The sequence below is a fragment of the Mesoplodon densirostris genome, chromosome 4, assembly GCF_025265405.1.
Source record: "Mesoplodon densirostris isolate mMesDen1 chromosome 4, mMesDen1 primary haplotype, whole genome shotgun sequence".
In the NCBI taxonomy this organism is placed as follows: Eukaryota; Metazoa; Chordata; class Mammalia; order Artiodactyla; family Ziphiidae; genus Mesoplodon; species Mesoplodon densirostris.
Genome location: NC_082664.1, coordinates 23,687,225 through 23,709,606, shown reverse-complemented (window position 1 = coordinate 23,709,606; position 22,382 = coordinate 23,687,225). Strand labels below are relative to the sequence as shown.

The following is a 22,382-nucleotide window of genomic DNA, read 5'->3' as shown; positions in this document are numbered from 1 at the left end:
CAGAAGTACAACAAAACATTTCACAATTCATATGGAAACACAAAAGCCCCTGAATAACCAAAGCCATCTTGAGAAAGAAAAATGGAGCTGGAGGAATCAGGCTCCCTGACTTCAGACTATACTACAAAGCTACAGTAATCAAGACAGTATGGTACTGGCACAAAAAGAGAAAATAGATCAATGGAACAGGATAGAAAGCCCAGAGATAAACCCACACACATATGGTCACCTTATCTTTGATAAAGGAGGCAAGAATATACAATGGAGAAAAGACAGCCTCTTCACTAAGTGGTGCTGGGAAAACAGGACAGCCGCAACTAAAAGTATGAAATTAGAACACTCCCTAACACCATACACAAAAATAAACTCAAAATGGATTAAAGACCTAAATGTAAGGCTAGACACTATAAAACTCTTAGAGGAAAACAGAGGCAGAACACTCTTTGATACAAATCACAGCAAGATCCTTTTTGACCCACCTCTTAGAGATATGGAAATAAAAATAAACAAATGGGACCTAATGAAACTTAAAAGCTTCTGCAGAGCAAAGGAAACCATAAACAAGATGAAAAGATAACCCTCAGAATGGGAGAAAATATTTGTAAATGAAGCAAATGACAAAGGATTATTCTCCGAAATATACAAGCAGCACTCATGCAGCTCAGTATCCAAGAAACAAATAACCCAATCCAAAAATGGGCAGAAGACCTAAATAGACATTTCTTCAAAGAAGATATACAGATTTCCAATAAACATATGAAAGAGTGCTCAACATCACTAATCATTAGAGAAATGCAAATCAAAACTACAATGAGGTATCACCTCACACCAGTCAGAATGGCCATCATCAGAAATCTACAAACAATAAATGCTGGAGAGGGTGTGGAGAAAAATGAACCCTCTTGCACTGTTGGTCGGAATGTAAATTGACACAGCCACTATGGAGAACAGTATGGAGGTTCCTTAAAAAACTGAAAAGAGGACTACCACATGACCCAGCAATCCCACTATTTGGCATATACCCTGAGAAAACCATAATTCAAGAAGAGTCATGTAAAACAATGTTCATTGCAGCACTATTTACAATAGCCAGGACATGGAAACAACCTAAGTGTCCATCGACAGATGAATGGATCAAGAAGATGTGGCACATATACACAATGTAATATTACTCAGCCATGAAAAGAAACAAAATTAAGTTATTTGTAGTCAGGTGGATGGACCTACAGTCTATCATACAAAGTGAAGTTAAGTCAGAAAGAGAAAAACACACACCATATGCTAACACACATATATGGAATCTAAAAAAAAAAAAAAAAAAAGGTTCTGATGAACCTAGGGGCAGGACAGGAATAAAGACGCAGACGTAGAGATGGACTTGAGGACACAGGGAGGGGGAAGGGTAAGCTAGGACGAAGTGAGCGAGTGGAACTGACATATATATATACACTACCAAAGTAAAAGAGATAGCTAGTGGGAAGCATCCACATAGCACAGGGAGGTCAGCTTGGTGCTCTGTGCCCACTTAAAGGGCTGGGATAGGGAGGGTGGGAGGGAGAGGCAAGAGGGAGGGGATATGGGGATATATGTATACATATAGCTGATTCATGTTGTTACACAGCAGAAGCTAACACAACATTGTAAAGCAATTATACTCTAATAAAGATGTTAAAAAAAGAATAAATGGATATTTCTTTCAAAAAAATTTTTAATAAAAAATTAAATTAAAAAAAAGAATAGATGGATATTTCATGGAGAAGGGGCTGAACGTGAATATAGTTAATTCCTACAAACCAATTTCTTACAAAATGGACTTTAGGACTGAGATGCTGAAAGGTGAATAAAATATTTGAGAACCAGAAATGTAAAAGGAGGGAGACATTTCAAGGTGCTCATGGAGAAAAACTGAACTAAAGAAAGACTGTAAAAAAAATTGCAAATGAAAAATAAACTAGAAATTTAGATGGAGCTAGAGCTATGGAAAAGTAATGAGATTCTTAGTCACCTGGACACGGTTATGGAAGCGTGGAAATTGAAAGACCAATACAAAATCATTGTAAAAAAGTTCAGATTGGTTTACATGGAGATGTACATTGGAGGCCAAACAACACTTATATCTTGTCTAACGCCAGCCTTACACCAAGACTTACACAAAAACAAGGTTACAATTTGACCAGGGGAGGGGGGATTGTAAACAGTAAGGTACTTTAGTTTAACATGGAATGAAGATCAATTTACAGTAACCTTTAAAAAATAATCAATCAATAAAAAAGGTTTGCAAGCAGAAGCCTCAGGAGGAAGTACAGACATTCAACCCAGCTCATTCCAGATGTCAGAGAAAGCAAACCCTAAAGCAGCTCTCTGCCAGAAAGTATATTTTAAATATTTGCTCCACAGATTTCAAAAGAAGAGGAAAAGATGTACAGGTACACATTTATATGGCAACTGTATAGAAAGTGTTAGTATCGAATTCAAATCCAAAGAGCAGAAAGATATTTCAAATTCTTTTTTTTTTTTTCTTTTGGCACACCGCACAGCATGCAGGATCTTAGTTCCCCAACCAGGAATCGAAGCTGTGCCCCCTGCAGTGAAAGTGCAGAGTTCTAACCACTGGACCTCTAGGGAATTCCCTCAAATTCTTAATTCGTATTCCTAACATATTTAAATCAAAGCTTTTTTATTATCTCTTAATAATTGACAGATTATTTCTCTGCCTTGATTGAGAGAAGAGCAAAAAAAAGTGACAATTTTTAGATTTAAGTAGAAAATTAGTATAAACATATATGCAGATATCAATATTGCGGAACAGTATGAATACAGTAGGCCTGTGTTTTTACATTGATTTCCAACTGGAATGTAAACACACATTAATTAGCTATATTTTCCTATTTTAACAGTTTATTTTTTGAGAACAACTTTTACATGAATGTTTGCTTGAAAACTTGTTATTTCATTGAAATTGCATTTGTCTTTCCTCTCCTCCCTTAATGAACACCATTATGATAAGCATATTTAGTGAAATATTATGAGAATGTGTGTGTTTAGAGAGTATCTCTGAAGATGCATTACACACAGCCGCCATTTTCTCTTGCCTGTGCTGCCCTAAAAATCATTTTAACCTCACCATGAAGAAAGATACAAATATTAAAGTAAACCCATCGGAGGCCTCACTGATATGGAAGAACAAGAGATCACGTTACCTAGAAATATACCTCTGTGAAATGTTCACATTAAACAGCCTTCGCCACAAAGTGCCTGGAAAGCAAGGTCAGTTCCTTGTTTAAATGAGAGTTCACAATTTCAGTTAAAGAAAGAATAAGAAAACTAACTCCTCTCCTTGTTCATAATCATTAGCATTTCACTGCTGCTAAATCATACTACATAGATGTCTCCCTTTCTGAAGATCTTTGAAGAAAAAACTCCTTCCAATTGCCATAGACATTTTAGTTTCTAGTAACCTCAGAGTTTCAAAATATCTTTACAACTTAGCTAAATCCTTCAGCTGCAGTTTACATCCCTCTTCTCAAGATGAAAGTGCTCTGTGTTAAGGTGTGTTGAGTCACTACAGTCAGAACCAAAGAAGGTAGAGGGGCGTTAACCTGAGGGCAACTGTTGATGACACTGCCAGACTCAGCTGAGGTTCTAGGGGGGAGATATGACCATGTTAAGGGAGGAAAGAAGGAAGAAACTGTGAATTATAAATTGGATACACACCTGTCCTGACCCCAGTGAACTTTGAAACGTTTGAAGAGAGCCAAACTTCTCATGACCAAAAAAGGTTTGAACTTAGTTCCCTATTTATGGGAGAGAAAGGATCTATTCCATATTAGAATTAACTTCATTAAACGGGCCTGAGGCTTGCTATTCCTAGCCAAGAAATTATAGACTATCACATGCTAAAATGACATGAAAGAAAATTCTGGGAATATTAGAGATATCACAACTAGGGAGTTAACGTCCAAGCAGCAAAACTGACCATTTTTTTCTAGAAAAGCATTTTTAGTGGTTTAGTTATTATGGTAGCCAAAAAAGATATTTCGACAGAGCAATCTTCTTTCTAACATTCTTAATAAAAACTTGATCTCTTTACAACTTCAGGGACTAGATCCCCAAAAAAGTGAGGAAAAACAGGTTGTTTCCAATTTGCAAGGCCCACTGAAGTTGACTGTGGAGTGCTGATTCATATTGACATGTGATATGACAGTAGGAACACAACCCTGAGTTTCACAAAGTCCTCTCCCATTTGTAATTCACTGTCCCATCTTGTGAGAAACAACCTACCCCCACTACTTCCCAGACTCAGCTGCCCGACTGTAAAATGCGATTAATAACCTCTCATGGTTGTTTTAAATATGAAATAAGACATATAAAACATATAAACAACATATAAAATCCTGAATATTAGCAAGCCCTCAAGAAATGTTAGCTTCCTTCATTCACCTAAGGCTATCTCAAAGACAACGAGGCTGAACAGTTGAAAACAGAGATCAAACATCACCTGTAGCGGACTGTGGTGAGGAATCTTTTCAAAGTGTGACATGATTAAGAAATGAATTTTAAATACTAGAGAACAAAGTCAATAGTTTCAATAGGAAATAAAGCAAGTCTGTAATCTCTCATGGTTGATGTGATGAACTATTCATCTAAACTAGGAAAGAGAATCTGTGTATCAAAGTCTTTCCAAATACTATTAGGGAGAACTTGAAGGACTTGACTCTGGAAAGATAAATAGCGGAAAGCTTCTTTTATTGACAATCATCCTAGTTTCAAAAGATATACTGAAAACAGCTTAGTTAATACAGGACATCATCAGAGTAGTTTGGTGGGATAATTCCAAGTTGTCTATTACTTCATATTTATTCCCGTGTCTTGCAGAAGCAGAAATAAGAATAAATCAACACTGATGTTTGTTTTCTTTTTGATTGGTAGAACAGACCTAAGTGTCTAAGAGTAAATATGATAAGGGGATATAGCTTCTGATGAAGACACCATAATAAATGGGATAAAGAAGCAGGATGCTAAATCTGTGCTATCCATTTATCTATCCATCTATCCATCCATCCATCCACCTGCCCACCTACCCAAACATTCAGTAAGTATGTTTATTTCCTGTTTCAATATAAAACATGGTTCCAGATGCAATGGGAAAACAAGGGTCTAAAAACAAGAGATTAAAAATATAAAGAGACATATATGCAGATAACCAGAGGAAAGGGCAGTAAATGGCAAATGTCATGCAATATCCAAAAGTTTTAACAGTAATAGGGTAGTAAAAGGAAAAATGTTCCTAGCAAGGGTGATAACAAGGAAAGAGAGGGAAAAAATGATGGGGCACCTGTAAGAGTTTGAACATTAATTATTCAGCAGTGAGAAAGCCACAGAAGGTATCTGAGCTGAGCAGTCATGGGCTCTAAGCTGTGTTTAATGAAAATGCATCTGGCAGAACTGATTAGAACAGCAGTGGTGTGTGTGCACATGGTGTGTTTTCTCCAATGAAGCACTACTGGGTGGAGATCAATTATGGGGTGTGTTGCAAGTAATTCATTATAAAAAATACAAAATCAGTTTTAAAATGATTTCCTGTTTTTGTAGTAATCTAAGCATATTCAAGGTTATTCCTAAAAGATGTCAGTTTACCAAATGCTTTATTAAACAGCAGAGAAATAGATGGAGGATATCTGGAGCCCAGGGAATGGTGTGAACTTGAACACACCCATAGGAGTGTGCCTGCTTGGGAAAGTCATCTGTCTTGGGGGCTCTGGCAGGCTCAGAGGTAAAGACCAATCAAGTAGGAGACAGCAACTAGAAGTTAGGAGGACCTTGCAAATAAGAAGCTTCAGCAACCTTAGAAGATATGAAGGAATAAGGAGCTAAATAAGACAGTAGTCTAAATGCAGAGGGAGGAGTAGATAGGTGAGAAACCACCAAAAAAATCTTGGTAAAGTCAGTAGTTGCAGGAGACGAGGAAGTAGAAGAAAGCAATCTTTCTTTCAAATCATAAGTGTAAGGGTAGGTTTTAAAAGCTCTCAGGAAAGCTTTCAAATTAATAAATTAAGAAAATTTTCCTTGGAGTTTCAAATTAACATTTCATAGCTATAAGGCAATATAAGCTTTATATATAATATATTGCCATCCACTATTTTCAAATATTTCCATTTTAAATTTCACAGCATGCATGTTTATTCTCAGCCACCACATCTGTTACCTAAAGCATTATGGATCCCAACTCCATCAACAATAAAGAATAATCAAATTTCAAATACTTAGTCAAGAATGCAACCACAAATTGAGGCTTAATATCTACCAAAGGTGTACCAGTCATCTGAAAATTGAGTTCACTGTAGGGACAAATAATTTTTTTAAATCTAGTAGGTGTATAACATTAGGCCAACCACAATCTTTGTGTCTGCACTTTAATTTCCTTATCTCATTATGTTCCAGCCAAGCTCCTTCCCACTTCAGCCCTTCACACATGTGGTTCCCTCTCTTAGGACAACTCTGCCATCATCCCTTGCCTAGCTCATGCCTACTCAGACTCAGGTTCCCCATATGTAACTTCCTAAGGAAACCCATTATCAGTGTCTCCCTCACCACCTACTGCACAGCTAGAGCCCCCAGAGGACCTCAGAGCATAGCCTATATTCTTACATCCAGCCTATACTTTTCCACTAAGCACAGTAGGCACAGTGTCTACAGCCAATGAAAATGTTTTCATCTTAACTGATTATAAAGCCAGAAGAAAAACAAATATAATAATGAATATACAATAATAAATCTAGCCTGGATTACATTCATCTTCATATCCATGTAGTCAAAAATCTAATTTTCTTTGGAGGAAGGGACCCATGAAGGCAAAAATGCCTAAGGGACCATAAAAGTCATAATGTGTATCTAGTTACTTTGTAGTATTTCTTCCAAGAAAAATAACCCTGATTGTTTTATTTTTTTGAAAGCTGGATGATGGTACCTATTTGGGAATAACTGAAATAATAAATTGCTTAAAGCACTTAAACAGTATCCGGCACACAGCAATAAATGTTATATGGGTGAATATAATGAAATTATATTCGTTTTGAAAATACCACATTTCACACATTTTGAGAACTGTCTCAGTGCATTTCAAAGTTAGTTTTAGTAGACTGAAAGTAATATGCATATATTCCTAACTTTCTGACAAATGTCCAAAGATGGGCACATGTACACAAAGAGGTTCAAGCAGGCTGGAGAATTACTTGAGAACAGAACTGAGAACCAAGAGACAGAGAAACTATTACAAATCTCTAACTTCATGATTTCATTGGTGCATTAGTTTGCATGTATGCTGTAACAAATTACCACAGATTTTCTTCTGCCTTAGAACAATGCAAATTTATGATGTTACAATTCTGTACATTAGAAGTCCTGTATGGGTCTCACTGGGCTAAAATCGTGGTGTCAGCAAGGTTGCATTCATTTCTAGAGGTTCCAGAGAAGAATCAATTTCCTTAACTTTTCTAGCTTCTTAGAGACCAGCCACATTCCTTGGCTTTGGTCATCTTCCTCTATCTTTAAGTTCATCAGTGAATGGTACATTGAGTCTTTCTCACATCGAAACATCTGACTCCCTTTTCTGCTTCCTCTTTCACTTCTAAGAATGCTTATGATTACAGTGGGCCTAAATAGATAATCCAGGACAATTTCGTCTCCTCTAAACCCTTATTTGAACATAGCTACAAAATCTCTTTTGGCATATAATGTAACATATTAAAAGGTCCTGGGGGTCTTCCCTGGTGGCGCAGCAGTTGAGAATCTGCCTGCTAACATAAGGGACTCGGGTTCGGGCCCTGGTCTGGGAGGATCCCGCATGCCGCAGAGCGGCTAGGCCTGTGAGCCACAACTACTGGGCCTGCGCGTCTGGAGCCTGTGCTCCGCAACAAGAGAGGCTGCGATAGTGAGAGGCCCACACACCGCGATGAAGAGTGGCCCCCACTTGCCACGACTAGAGAAAGCCCTCGCACAGAAACGAAGACCCAACGCAGCAAAAATAAATACATAACTTAATAAACTCCTACCCCCAACATCTAAAAAAAAAAAAAAAAAAAAAAAAAAAGGTCCTGGGGATTAGGATGTAGACATCTTTGGGGGAGGTGAGCTGGCATTATTCTGCCTACTACAATTGATAACGAATATATACAAAACAAAATAGAAAAGAAGCGTTAGCTTAAAAGAAGTCAAACACAGCAAAGATATGCTTTGAATTTAATAAAAGCTAATTACTAACCTAAAAACTCACATCAAATCTTTTTTAGCACATGCAACTTTATCTTATTTTTCTCCCTGAATATGCTCATGATTCAAATTTAAGTAGACCAGCTTTGCTGTCGTATGAAACAGCAGAAAATAATACAAATAATCTATAAAAGGATCAAAGAAGAAAATCTAAGAATTCATTTGTATAGTATATTTAACATTTCTGGATTTTCCAGAATACAGAAATACATCCAATAATTTAGGAGAGGAAAAATGTAAAGTTTAAATATCTGAACTCTCCATTCAATCAATACTTCACTGTTGCTAACGGACTATATTACTTAAAATATTGAAAATGTTTGTCTCCAAAATTAAGTTTAGCCAATAGAAGTAGTACAAGCATCAGGCTTATTACCCACATGGCAGGTGGGTGGAGATATTTATACCTAACTAAAGAATAATTAGCCATAACTTTCTATTGTCAATTTACTCACTAACAATGTGAATGTTGATTATATAATTCAAAGTTGACACCTGCACAGATCTGGTTATCAGGAGCTCCCAGCATATCATTAATTTTATTCAATGCTGGTCCTAGGAACATTTAGCCAATTGAGTTTAATTTCAATCCCTGTTGACCTATTGGCCTGGCTAGATTTTAAATCATAACACTAAATACATGAGAAGTAAAATTATTGTAATGAAACATATATAAGCAAAAACACAGATTAAGATTAAAATGAAATTCTGATTTGACTCAAATAGTGGACATAATTTTTTAAAAACCCACTGTTTTTCAATTGGTTTTTGAAAATAATTATGAAGAAAGCCTGAAAATACATGAGGGAAGACATAATTTCACATTAAACACAATAATAGTTTAATGAGTTCAAATAATTTCCTCTGTCAATTAAAATAATCTTTCATTATCTCTAATGATCAAGATCACTAAACTTCTGAACAAACTGGTGAAATGTAAAATAAAGTGCTAAAATAACCAGAATCCAAATAAATTACATGACACTTAGAGATTATCCCTTAATTTAGAATGTTTAATTATACTCCAATAGGCAATAGAAAAAATTGGTTTTCCTTGTTATTAGACTAGACAATGACTAACATTTATATAAGTTGCATGATCATCAAATATTGTTTCATAACAATGAAGAATTTCTAAGTCAAAGATAACTAATGAGAACCCGCTGTATACCACAGGGAACTCCACTTCGCTGTACAGTAGAAACTAACACAACACTGTAAAACAACTATACCCCAATTTAAAAAAAAAAAAAAGAAAAAAATTCTACGTCAATAACTACTAAACTTCTAAGAGGTCCATGACATTAACTTCTCAATAGGTTTCCTCTCCTTCTGGAACACTCCAGCTCCAACCTACAGGCCTAAAATAGCCCAGGAAACATAAAACAACTCAGATCTACAAATCTGGCAGCACTCACTGATAGAAACTCCTTGTACATGGGCCTAGGTCAACCTGGCACATGTCAGTTAATATGACACTAAATCAAACAAAGAATATTAGTGCAGAGAATGGTTATTCCAATGAATAGAAAGTTTCTCTGTCATGTTTCACTTATAAATAGGTTAACATTGTTCTACCTAACAGACAAGTTCGTAAGATAGTGAAGGGAATCAAATATAAATTTCTACAACAATTAACTTTGATACTTCAGAAATATCTAAATTTAATCATCAGTTTAGCTGTCCTCCACCTCTTCTATGTATACCATTGTAAACAGATGCTGAAACATGCAAGAAGAGATCACTATGCAGATAACCCCTGGAGAGAAGTTTACCTCCTCCTCTTTCTTATAGAAATCCTGCTGCATTTTTCAACATGTAAATCAAAAGACATGTCCTACAAAAAACCTCCCCATATGGGTCTTAACAGAAGTAATCAGTACTTCCCTTTTCACCAGGAACATGGTGCTCATATTTCTAATAACGTATTTATTTCATCCTACTTCCTAATAGATACATTTGTAAATATGCAACTACAACAGCCTTTGCTTGGTCTTCATTACCCATATTAAGTCCTCATTATTTCTGAATCACCAGGTAGCACCTAAAACATCTTACACCTAATACATCTTATACCCATAAGGCAAGAAATTACCATATCATCTCTCTGTCACAAAAGTTTGGGTCTTCCTGAGACCTTTTTTTATGATTTTAAGGAATAGATAAAAACAGGATCCCTCTTGTTCTCCCACCAAATCAGCTCCTCCTTCCCAACTTTGCTATTTCTCCCAATGGCAAAACCACTAAGACCATAGAGTATCCTGTGAGTCTTCTCTTTCATTCACCTACACTGGTCAATCTTGCACTAATTCCTCCACAAAATCTTTTGCATTTGTTGCCACTACTAATGTCCTCTGTCAGTCCCTCTTTTGCTTTTACTGAGACTGCTACAATAGGCTCCTAACTAGATGCATTTCCACAATCAATAGTAAGATGGGATCTAATAACTGAGTTTCAAAATATTTGGAGAAAAAAAAATCACACACACAAAGTAATAGCTGGATATTTTAAAAATCCTCTATCAGTTATTGATAGAAATAAACAATTTCAAAAAAGAAATTAACAATATCAGTAGGGATATAGGAATCACCAGGGACATAGAACAGTGTGAAACAATTTAGCATAAGTGACTTTTACAGAACATTTCTCAATAAATTCAGAACATAACTTATTTTCAAGTGCACATGGAAAATTTACTAAGATAGACCACATTTGGGGCCATAAAACAAGTCTCAGAAAGGGATCAAAATCATTGAATCAAGAGTATGTTTTATGACTGCAAGGGTACTAAATTTAGAAACTGATGATAAAATAGCTAGAAAATTACATAACTGGATATTAAGTAGTATACTTCAAAAAAACCCCATAGGTCAAAGAAGAAATCACAAGGGAAATATTTTCTAATTCAAACTAAGTGATAATAAAAAGACAAGATACCAGAATTTGTGGAATGCATTTGAAGTATTGCTAAGATGGAAATTTATAACTTTAAATGACTATATTAGGAAAGAGAAGTATTAAAATAAATTTTCCAACTTGGGAATCCAGGAGAATAACAAATGATACAAAAAGGAAGTAAAAGAAAGGAAATAAAACTAACAATAGAGATCAATAAACATTAAAAAGACAAACAACAGAAAAAACTTAAATTTGAAGGCTGTTTCCTTAAAAATAGTAATAAAACCCTCAGCAAAACTTATAAAGAATAAAAGAGAAAACAAATTACCAATATCAGGAATATAATAAGAGACATCAGCACAGATCTTACAGAAACTAAAAGAATTAAAAAGGGGATATTACAAAAAGCTTTAAGCTAATAAATTGGACAACTGCAATAAAATGGAAAAAATATCTTAAAAGGCACACATTAACAAAACTGACTCAAGAAGAAGTAGAAATTCTGAAAAATCATACATCTATTAAAGAATTCAAGTTTAAAATTAAAACCTTCCCAAAACAAAAACTACAGGCGCAGAAGATTTCATTGATGAATTTTATCCTACATTTACAAAGAAATAATACAAACTTTACACAAATGTTTCCCAAAAATAAAAGGGAAAAACAACTCATGTTAAGAGTCACTGTTATACTAACATCCAAATCTGATAAAGACATTACAAGAAAAGAAGTTATAAACCAATATTCCTCACCCACATAGATGCAAAAATTCTTAACAAACTATCACTAAATCAAATCCAGCCATATGTAAAAGGAGAAATATGTTTTGACAGATTGGAGTTTATCTCAGGAAAACAAGGTTAGTTTAATATGTACTGAAGGTTCCAACCAGTTGATTAAGACAAGGGAAAAAGAAAAGAAAGAAGAAAGCAAAACTGTCCTTATTTGCAGAGGGCATGATCATGTACAAGGAAAACTCTAAGGGCAAGGAATAAACAACAACTACTAAAAGCTACTACAACTAATAAATGAGCTTAAGGTTACAAAATACAAGTTTAATATACAAAAAAAAAATCAACTGTATTTATATCTACTAGAAAAGAATGTTGGAAATTCAAATTTTAAAGAGTTACTTTATATAACATCATAAATAAAAAAAATAGGAATAAATCTAAAAAAGATGTGCAAGACCTGTTTGCTGAAAATTACACAGCATCATGAGAAAAGTTAAAGATAACCTAAATTAATGGATAGATACACCATGTTCATATCATCAATATTAAGATGTCTATTCTCAAATTAATCTACACATTTAACATAATCCTATCAAAACACCAGTAGGTTCTTTACTAAGATTGACGAGCTGATTCTAAGATGTATAAAGGAATTCAAGTGCTCTATAGATAACAAGATGAGCAATAAATTTTTATTAAATTAAAAAAGTAGAAATAAAGGCAATCACTTTGAGAGATTACAAACTTTATACCTCACCTTCTGAAGCTTTTATGAAAAAGCTGGGCATGCATTTGATATAATTATCTAAATACACAGATATGTGGTTCTTTTGCATTTCTCCCCAATGACAGGTTTATGACTTTATAATAGACTACTGCATATTCCTTATGCAAAGAAATGACTTATAGGGTGCCAATACTGATAAATATTTACTAAAAGAAAAATGGGATTGTAATCTAGTGTTAATTAGTGGATAGGCTATGACATATAACATGTGTAGAGATCATATAGTGTTTTATCTATAAGTTCCATAACAGATTCTATTGTACTGTCTTTAAAAAAAAATTAAAGGGTATCCTTAACTTTTACTATTGGCACAATTTACATCTTTCAATTGCACTAGACTAGCAATTCTCAAAGTGTGTTTGGGCACCATCCAAGACCCCTTAATTATAATACTAAAATGTTACTTGTCTTTTCCACATTCAATTTCTCACGAATGTAAAATGCAGTTTCTTCAGGGGTTACATGACAGGTAATATAACAACAGATTAGATGAAGAAGCAAAAGTGAAAATGCAGCCATCTTCTTTTAAGACGGCAATTAAAGAGATTTCCAAACGTTCAAAACCAAAGTCACTCTTTAATTTTTTTGTATTGAAAAACGGTTAAATTTCATTGATTTTTATGTTAGTATGAATGGATTTATAATTATTATTTTAAAGGTATCAATATTTTCAAATATCCAGTTTTAATTTTTAATATGATAGATATTGATATACACAATGTACATTAATAAAAGATCTTTGAGTTCTGAAAAATTTTAACAATGTAAAATGATTCTGATACCAAAATTTGATAATCACTACAGGACAGTAATAAACAATTTTTAAGTGGTATGTGTGGAGAGAATAATCCTGATCACTAAAATAAAAAACAAAAAAAATATTTTAAAAAGAATTATCGAGATACACCAGAAATACAGCTACATGTGGAACAACTCCTACAGAACACCTACTGAACGCTGGCAGAAGACCCCAGACCTCCCAAAAGGCAAGAAACTCCCCACATACCTGGGTAGGGCAAAGCGGAGAGATTCCCGCACAGAGGAGGGGTGCCGAGCGGCACTCACCAGCCCGAGAGGCTTGTCTGCTCACCCGCCGGGGCGGGCGGCACTGGAGCTGAGGCTCGGGCTTCGGTCAGAGCGCAGGGAGAGGACTGGGGCTGGCGGCGAGAACTCAGCCTGAAGGGGGCTAATGTGCCACAGCTAGCCGGGAGGGAGTCCGGGAAAACTCTGGAGCTGCTGAAGAGGCAGGAGACTTTTTCTTCCCTCTTGGTTTCCTGGTGCGCGAGGAGAGGGGATTAAGAGCGCCGCGTAAAGGAGCTCCAGAGACGGGCGCGAGTCGCGGTTGAAAGCGCGGAGCCCAGAGACGGGCGTGGGACGCTGGGGCTGCTGCTGCCGCCGCCAAGAAGCCTGTGTGCGAGCGCAGGTCACTGTCCACACCGCCCTTCCGGGAGCCTGTGCAGCCTGCCACTGCCGAGGTCCCGGGATCCAGGGGCGGCTTCCCTGAGAGAACGCACGGCGCGCCTCGGGCTGGTGCAACGTCACGCCGACCTCTGCCGCTGCAGGTTCGCCCCGCACTCCGTGCCCCTCCCTCCCGCCCGGCCTGAGTGAGCCAGAGCCCCCGAAGAGGCTGCTCCTTTAACCCTGTCCTGTCTGAGCGAAGAAGAGACGCCCTCCGGCGACCTACACGCAGAGGCGGGGCCAAATCCAAAGCTGAGACCCAGGAGCTGTGAGAACAAAGAGAAAGGGAAACCTCTCCCAGCAGCCTCAGAAGCAGCGGATTTAAGCTCCACAATCAACTTGATGTACCCTGCATCTGTGGAATACATGAATAGACAACAAATCATCCCAAATTGAGGAGCCAGGAGTCAGTGCTGTGCCTCTGAGGTGGGAGAGCCAACTTCAGGACACTGGTCCACAAGAGACCTCCCAGCTCCACATAATATCAAACGGCGAAAATCTTCCAGAGATCTCCATCTCAACACCAGCACCCAGCTTCACTCAACAACCAGCAAGCTACAGTGCTGGACACCCTATGCCAAACAACTAGCAAGACAGGAACACAACGCCACCCATTAGCAGAGAGGCTGCCTCAAATCATAAAAAGTCCGCAGACACCCCAAAACGCACCACCAGACGTGGACCTGCCCACCAGAAGGACAAGATCCAGCCTCATCCACCAGAACACAGGCACTAGTCCCCTCCACCAGGAAGCCTACACAACCCACTAAACCAACCATAGCCACTGGGGACAGACACCAAAAACAACGGGAACTACGAACATTCAGCCTGCAAAAAGGAGACCCCAAACACAGTAACATAAGCAAAATGAGAAGACAGAAAAACACACAGCAGGAGAAGGAGCAAGATAAAAACCCACCAGACCTAACAAATGAAGAGGTAATAGGCAGTCTACCTGAAAAAGAATTCAGAATAATGATGGTAAAGATGATCCAAGATTCTATTTCCCAGATCCAAAATCTTGGAAATAGAATAGACAAAACGCAAGAAACAGTTAACAAGGACCTAGAAGAACTAAAGATGAATCAAGCATCGATTAAAAACACAATAAATGAAATAAAAAATACTCTAGATGGGATCAATAGCAGAATAACTGAGGCAGAAGAACGGATAAGTGAGGTGGAAGATAAAATAGTGGAAATAACTGCTGCAGAGCAAAATAAAGAAAAAAGAATGAAAAGAACAGAGGACAGTCTCAGAGACCTCTGGGACAACATTGAACGCACCAACATTCGAATTATAGGGGTTCCAGAAGAAGAAGAGAAAAAGAAAGGGACTGAGAAAATATTTGAAGAGATTATAGTTGAAAACTTCCCTAATATGGGAAAGGAAATAGTTAATCAAGTCCAGGAGGCACAGAGAGTCCCATACAGAATAAATCCAAGGAGAAATACACCAAGACACATATTAATCAAACTGTCAAAAATTAAACACAAAGAAATCATATTAAAAGCAGCAAGGCAAAAACAACAAATAACACACAAGGGAATCCCCATCAGGATAACAGCTGATCTCTCAGCAGAAACTCTACAAGCCAGAAGGGAGTGGCAGGACATAATTAAAGTGATGAAGGAGAAAAACCTGCAACCAAGATTACTCTACCCAGCAAGGATCTCATTCAGATTTGATGGAGAAATTAAAACGTTTACAGACAAGCAAAAGCTGAGAGAGTTCAGCACCACCAAACCAGCTTTACAACAAATGCTAAAGGAACTTCTCTAGGCAAGAAACACAACAGAAGGAAAAGAACTACAATAACGAACCCAAAACAATTAAGAAAATGGGAATAGGAACATACATATCAACAATTACCTTAAATGTAAATGGACTAAATGCTCCCACCAAAAGACACAGACTGGTTGAATGGATACAAAAACAAGACCCATATATATGCTGTCTACAAGAGACCCACTTCAGACCTAGAGACACATACAGACTGAAAGTAAGGGGATGGAAAAAGATATTCCATGCAAATGGAAACCAAAAGAAAGCTGGAGTAGCAATTCTCATATCAGACAAAATAGACTTTAAAATAAAGACTACTAGAAGAGACAAAGAAGGACACTACATAATGATGAAGGGATCAATCCAAGAAGAAGATATAACAATTGTAAATTTTTATGCACCAAACATAGGAGCACCCCAATACATAAGGGAAATATTAACAGCCATAAAAGGAGAAATCGACAGTAACACAATCATAGTAGGGGACTTTAACACCCCACTTTCACCAATGGACAGGTCATCCAAAATGAAAATAAATAAGGGAACACAAGCTTTAAATGATACATTAAACAAGATGGACTTAATTGATATTTATAGGACATTCCATCCAAAAACAACAGAATACACATTTTTCTCAAGTGCTCATGGAACATTCTCCAGGATAGATCATATCTTGGGTCACAAATCAAGCCTTGGTAAATTTAAGAAAATTGAAATTGTATCAAGTATCTTTTCCAACCACAATGCTATGAGACTAGATATCAATTACAGGAAAAGAGCTGTAAAACATACAAACACATGGAGGCTAAACAATACACTACTTAATAACGAAGTGATCACTGAAGAAATCAAAGAGGAAATTAAAAAATACCTAGAAACAAATGACAATGGAGACACGACGACCCAAAACCTATGGGATGCAGCAAAAGCAGTTCTAAGAGGGAAGTTTATGGCAATACAATCCCACCTTAAGAAACAGGAAACATCTCGAATAAACAACCTAACCTTGCACCTAAAGCAATTAGAGAAAGAAGAACAAAAACATCCCAAAGTTAGCAGAAGGAAAGAAATCATAAAAATCAGATCAGAAATAAATGAAAAAGAAATGAAGGAAACGATAGCAAAGATCAATAAAACTAAAAGCTGGTTCTTTGAGAAGATAAACAAAATTGATAAACCATTAGCCAGACTCATCAAGAAAAAAAGGGAGAAGACTCAAATCAATAGAATTAGAAATGAAAAAGGAGAAGTAACAACTGACACTGCAGAAATACAAAAGATCATGAGAGATTACTATAAGCAACTCTATGCCAATAAAATGGACAACCTGGAAGAAATGGACAAATTCTTAGAAATGCACAACCTGCCAAGACTGAATCAGGAAGAAATAGAAAATATAAACAGACCAATCACAAGCACTGAAATTGAAACTGTGATAAAAAATCTTCCAACAAACAAAAGCCCAGGACCAGATGGCTTCACAGGCGAATTCTATCAAGCATTTAGAGAAGAGCTAACACCTATCCTTCTGAAACTCTTCCAAAATATAGCAGAGGGAGGAACACTCCCAAACTCATTCTACGAGGCCACCATCACCTTGATACCAAAACCAGACAAGGATGTCACAAAGAAAGAAAACTACAGGCCAATATCACTGATGAACATAGATGCAAAAATCCTCAACAAAATACTAGCAAACAGAATCCAACAGCACATTAAAAGGATCATACACCATGATCAAGTGGGGTTTATTCCAGGAATGCAAGGATTCTTCAATATACGCAAATCAATCAATGTGATACACCATATTAACAAACTGAAGGAGAAAAACCATATGATCATCTCAATAGATGCAGAGAAAGCTTTTGATAAAATTCAACAGCCATTTATGATAAAAACCCTGCAGAAAGTAGGCATAGAGGGAACTTTCCTCAACATAATAAAGGCCATATATGACAAACCCACAGCCAGCATCGTCCTCAATGGTGAAAAACTGAAACCATTTCCACTAAGATCAGGAACAAGACAAGGTTGCCCACTCTCACCACTCTTATTCAACATAGTTTTGGAAGTTTTAGCCACAGCAATCAGAGAAGAAAAGGAAATAAAAGGAATCCAAATCGGAAAAGAAGAAGTAAAGCTGTCACTGTTTGCAGATGACATGATACTATACATAGAGAATCCTAAAGATACTACCAGAAAACTACTAGAGCTAATCAATGAATTTGGTAAAGTTGCAGGATACAAAATTAATGCACAGAAATCTCTGGCATTCCTATATACTAATGATGAAAAATCTGAAAGTGAAATCAAGGAAACACTCCCATTTACCATTGCAACAAAAAGAATAAAATATCTAGGAATAAACCTACCTAAGGAGACAAAAGACCTGTATGCAGAAAATTATAAGACACTGATGAAAGAAATTAAAGATGATACAAATAGATGGAGAAGATGTACCATGTTCTTGGATTGGAAGAATCAACATTGTGAAAATGACTCTACTACCCAAAGCAATCTACAGATTCAATGCAATCCCTATCAAACTACCAATGGCATTTTTCACAGAACTAGAACAAAAAATTTCACAATTTGTATGGAAACACAAAAGACCCCGAATAGCCAAAGCAATCTTGAGAACGAAAAATGGAGCTGGAGGAATCAGGCTCCCTGACTTCAGACTATACTACAAAGCTACAGTAATCAAGACAGTATGGTACTGGCACAAAAACAGAAATATAGATCAATGGAACAGGATAGAAAGCCCAGAGATAAACCCATGGACATATGGTCACCTTATCTTTGATAAAGGAGGCAGGAATGTACAGTGGAGAAAGGACAGTCTCTTCAATAAGTGGTGCTGGGAAAACTGGACAGGGACATGTAAAAGTATGAGATTAGATCACTCCCTAACACCATACACAAAAATAAGCTCAAAATGGATTAAAGACCTAAATGTAAGGCCAGACACTATCAAACTCCTAGAGGAAAACATAGGCAGAACACTCTATGACATAAATCACAGCAAGATCTTTCTTGACCCACCTCCTAGAGAAATGGAAATAAAGATAAAAATAAACACATGGGACCTAATGAAACTTCAAAGCTTTTGCACAGCAAAGGAAACCATAAACAAGACCAAAAGACAACCCTCAGAATGGGAGAAAATATTTGCAAATGAAGCAACTGACAAAGGATTAATCTCCAAATTTTATAAGCAGCTCATGCAGCTCAATAGCAAAAAAACAAACAACCCAATCCAAAAATGGGCAGAAGACCTAAATAGACATTTCTCCACAGAAGATATACAGACTGCCAACAAACACATGAAAGGATGCTCAACATCTTTACTCATTAGAGAAATGCAAATCAAAACTACAATGAGATATCATCTCACACCAGTCAGAATGGCCATCATCAAAAAATCTAGAAACAATAAATGCTGGAGAGGGTGTGGAAAAAAGGGAACACTCTTGCACTGCTGGTGGGAATGTGAATTGGTACAGCCACTATGGAGAACGGTATGGAGGTTCCTTAAAAAACTACAAATAGAACTACCATATGACCCAGCAATCCCACTACTGGGCATATACCCTGAGAAAACCATAATTCAAAAAGAGACATGTACCAAAATGTTCATAGCAGCCCTATTTACAATAGCCCGGAGATGGAAACAACCTAAGTGTCCATCATCAGATGAATGGATAAAGAAGATGTGGCACATATATACAATGGAATATTACTCAGCCATAAAAAGAAATGAAATTGAGCTATTTGTAATGAGGTGGATGGACCTAGAGTCTGTCATACAGAGTGAAGTAAGTCAGAAAGAGAAAGACAAATACTGTATGCTGACACATATATATGGAATTTAAGAAAAAAAAATGTCATGAAGAACCTAGGGGTAAGACAGGAATAAAGACACAGACCTACTAGAGCATGGACTTGAGGATATGGGGAGGGGGAAGGGTAAGCTGTGACAAAGTGAAAGAGCGGCATGGACATATATACACTACGAAACGTAAGGTAGATAGCTAGTGGGAAGCAGCCGCATAGCACAGGGAGATCAGCTCGGTTCTTTGTGACCGCCTGGAGGGGTGGGATAGGGAGGGTGGGAGGGAGACGCAAAAGGGAGGGGATATGGGAACATATGTATATGTATAACTGATTAAATTTGTAAAATAAAATTTTAAAAAAATCTAAAAAAAAAAAAAAGAATTATCATATGTTAATGTTTAGTTTTTCTCAGTGGGACACTATGACTCCTTTTTCTGGTTCTTAATAAAGTTCAGCAAGAGAAAAAGCCTTGGACTTCCCTGGTGGCGCAGTGGTTAAGAATCCACATGCCAACGCAGGGGACACAAGTTCAAACCCTGGTCGGGGAAGATCCCACATGCTGCGAAGCAACAAAGTCTGTGAGCCACAACTACTGAGCCTGTGCTCTAGAGCCTGCAAGCCACAACTACTGAGCCCGCATGCTTCAAATACTGAAGCCTGCACGCCCAAAAGCCCGTGGCCGCAATAAGAGAAGCCACCGCAATGAGAAGCCCATGCACCACAACAATGAGTAGCCCCTGCTCGCCACAACTAGAGAAAGCCCGTGTGCACCAATGAAGATCCAAAACAGCCAAAATAAATACATAAATAAATAAATTTATTAAAAAAAAGTCTAAGGCCAACATAACATAAGATACACATAGGATCCCTATACCTGATGCTATTTTTCTTCTTCCCATTATATCCATCCCTAGTAGAACCAAACAGAAAGGTAATTTTCCATGACTCTTGTCTAACTTTTAAAGTTAAATATTGCCTACATATTAAACCCTGTGCCGTGCTCTCCCAAACTCACCTTCCCTTACTCTACTGCTTTCAACAATGTGCTTATAACCTCACATATTACATAATTTACCTATTTATCACATTTATTTTGTCACCCCACTCAATATAATGTAAGGTAAACGAAAGTAGGATTTTTGGGACTTTCCTCGTGGTGCAGTGGTTAAGAATCTGCCTGCCAATGCAGGGGACACAGGTTCAACCCCTGGTCCAGGAATATCCCACATGCCATGGAGCAACTAAGCCCGTGTGCCACAACTACTGAGCCTGTGCTCTAGAGTCTGAGAGTCACAGCTACTGAGTCCACACACCACAACTACTGAAGTGCGTGTACCACAACTACTGAAGCCCATGTGGTCTAGGGCCCGTGTGCTACAACTGAAGCCCGCACGCCTAGAGCCTGTGCTCCGCAACAAGAATAGCCCCTGCTCGCCGCAACTGGAGAAAGCCCGCACGTAGCAACGAAGGCCACCAAACGCAGCCAAAAAAAATAAAAAGAGTAGGATTTTTTTTTCTCATTTACTGATAATATCCTTAGCACCTATAATAGTACCAAAGACAAAATAGACACAAAGTAAATATCTGTTGAATAAATTAATGGATATTTTACTGAAGTAAAATATAAATTTTGGCATTTTACCAGGGAAGAACAAGAATGTCTTAGCAAATTAGCACTTGCATATGGACAACAGACACAAATGCTATGTACACAGGAGGGATACAGTAGCTGAAGGAGAAATTCTCAAGGAAAAACAGTTTTCTCTTCTAGACCCAGAAATGAAGATAAGGAGACAAGAGACAAGGAAAGGAGACAAATTTGGAAATTCTGTAGTTCAAACCAGAGCCAAGAGAAACAGAATTTTTTCCCCACACATAAGATTCCACAAATATAAACAAAGAAAAATAAAAGAGTAAGAGCAGTTAACACACCTCTCTTCTCCCGATGTATTTCTTCCAGAAGCTGCTCCTGTCTTTCTATCTGTTCAAAGAGACACTGAAGCTCAGCTTCCTTGTTTTCAGTCATGTTCCCGAGTTGTTGTCTGCACAACATCAGCTGGTGCCGTAGACTTTTCTCTCTGTTTTCTCTCTCTCTCAGTTCCTCACAGAGCCATTGAAGTTTAGTCTAAAAATATGACATTTATATCTAATTTTTTTTAAAAATCTAGAAAACAGTAGCATTCCAAAACATGAGAAAGTCATGATAATCTGAATTTAGACAATAACTAACAAATTTAAGCAAAAATTTAAAATACCCATAATGTTTTAATTTGCATAATGGTTTATATCAGTTAAAAGTTGGTGCAGAAATGATTTCCTTGGATTTTTATAAAATATTTGGTATACTCTATCATCTTTGGAAAGGCAGTACTAAAGAAAAGTTTGGCCTCCTAAACCTCCAGGTGTAATACAATTAATCCCCTAATTTGATATATAAAGCAGTCTGGTACAAGCATTTGAAAATCCAAAACACCCCACAATAGACCTAGAAACTGGTTATGAAGGGAATTTTAGAGAGTAAAAAATAAGAGAAAATTCCTAGTTTTGTTTCTAAAAATGTATATCCCCAAGGGTCCAGCTAATCAGGTAGAGAGAGAGATTCTATATGGCATGAG

General features: G+C 37.1%; 1 protein-coding gene across 3 annotated transcripts in view; it reads right to left on the bottom strand.

Annotated features, from left to right (window-relative positions):
- The window catches only part of CEP128 (centrosomal protein 128), a 448,858-nt gene that overhangs the window by 229,678 nt on the left and 196,798 nt on the right, over nt 1-22,382 (bottom strand). For all 3 annotated transcript variants that reach the window (XM_060097969.1, XM_060097967.1, XM_060097968.1), the window contains one exon: nt 21,700-21,892. In XM_060097969.1, coding sequence (XP_059953952.1) covers nt 21,700-21,892 — 193 coding nt within the window. The remainder of the gene's footprint in view (nt 1-21,699; nt 21,893-22,382) is intronic.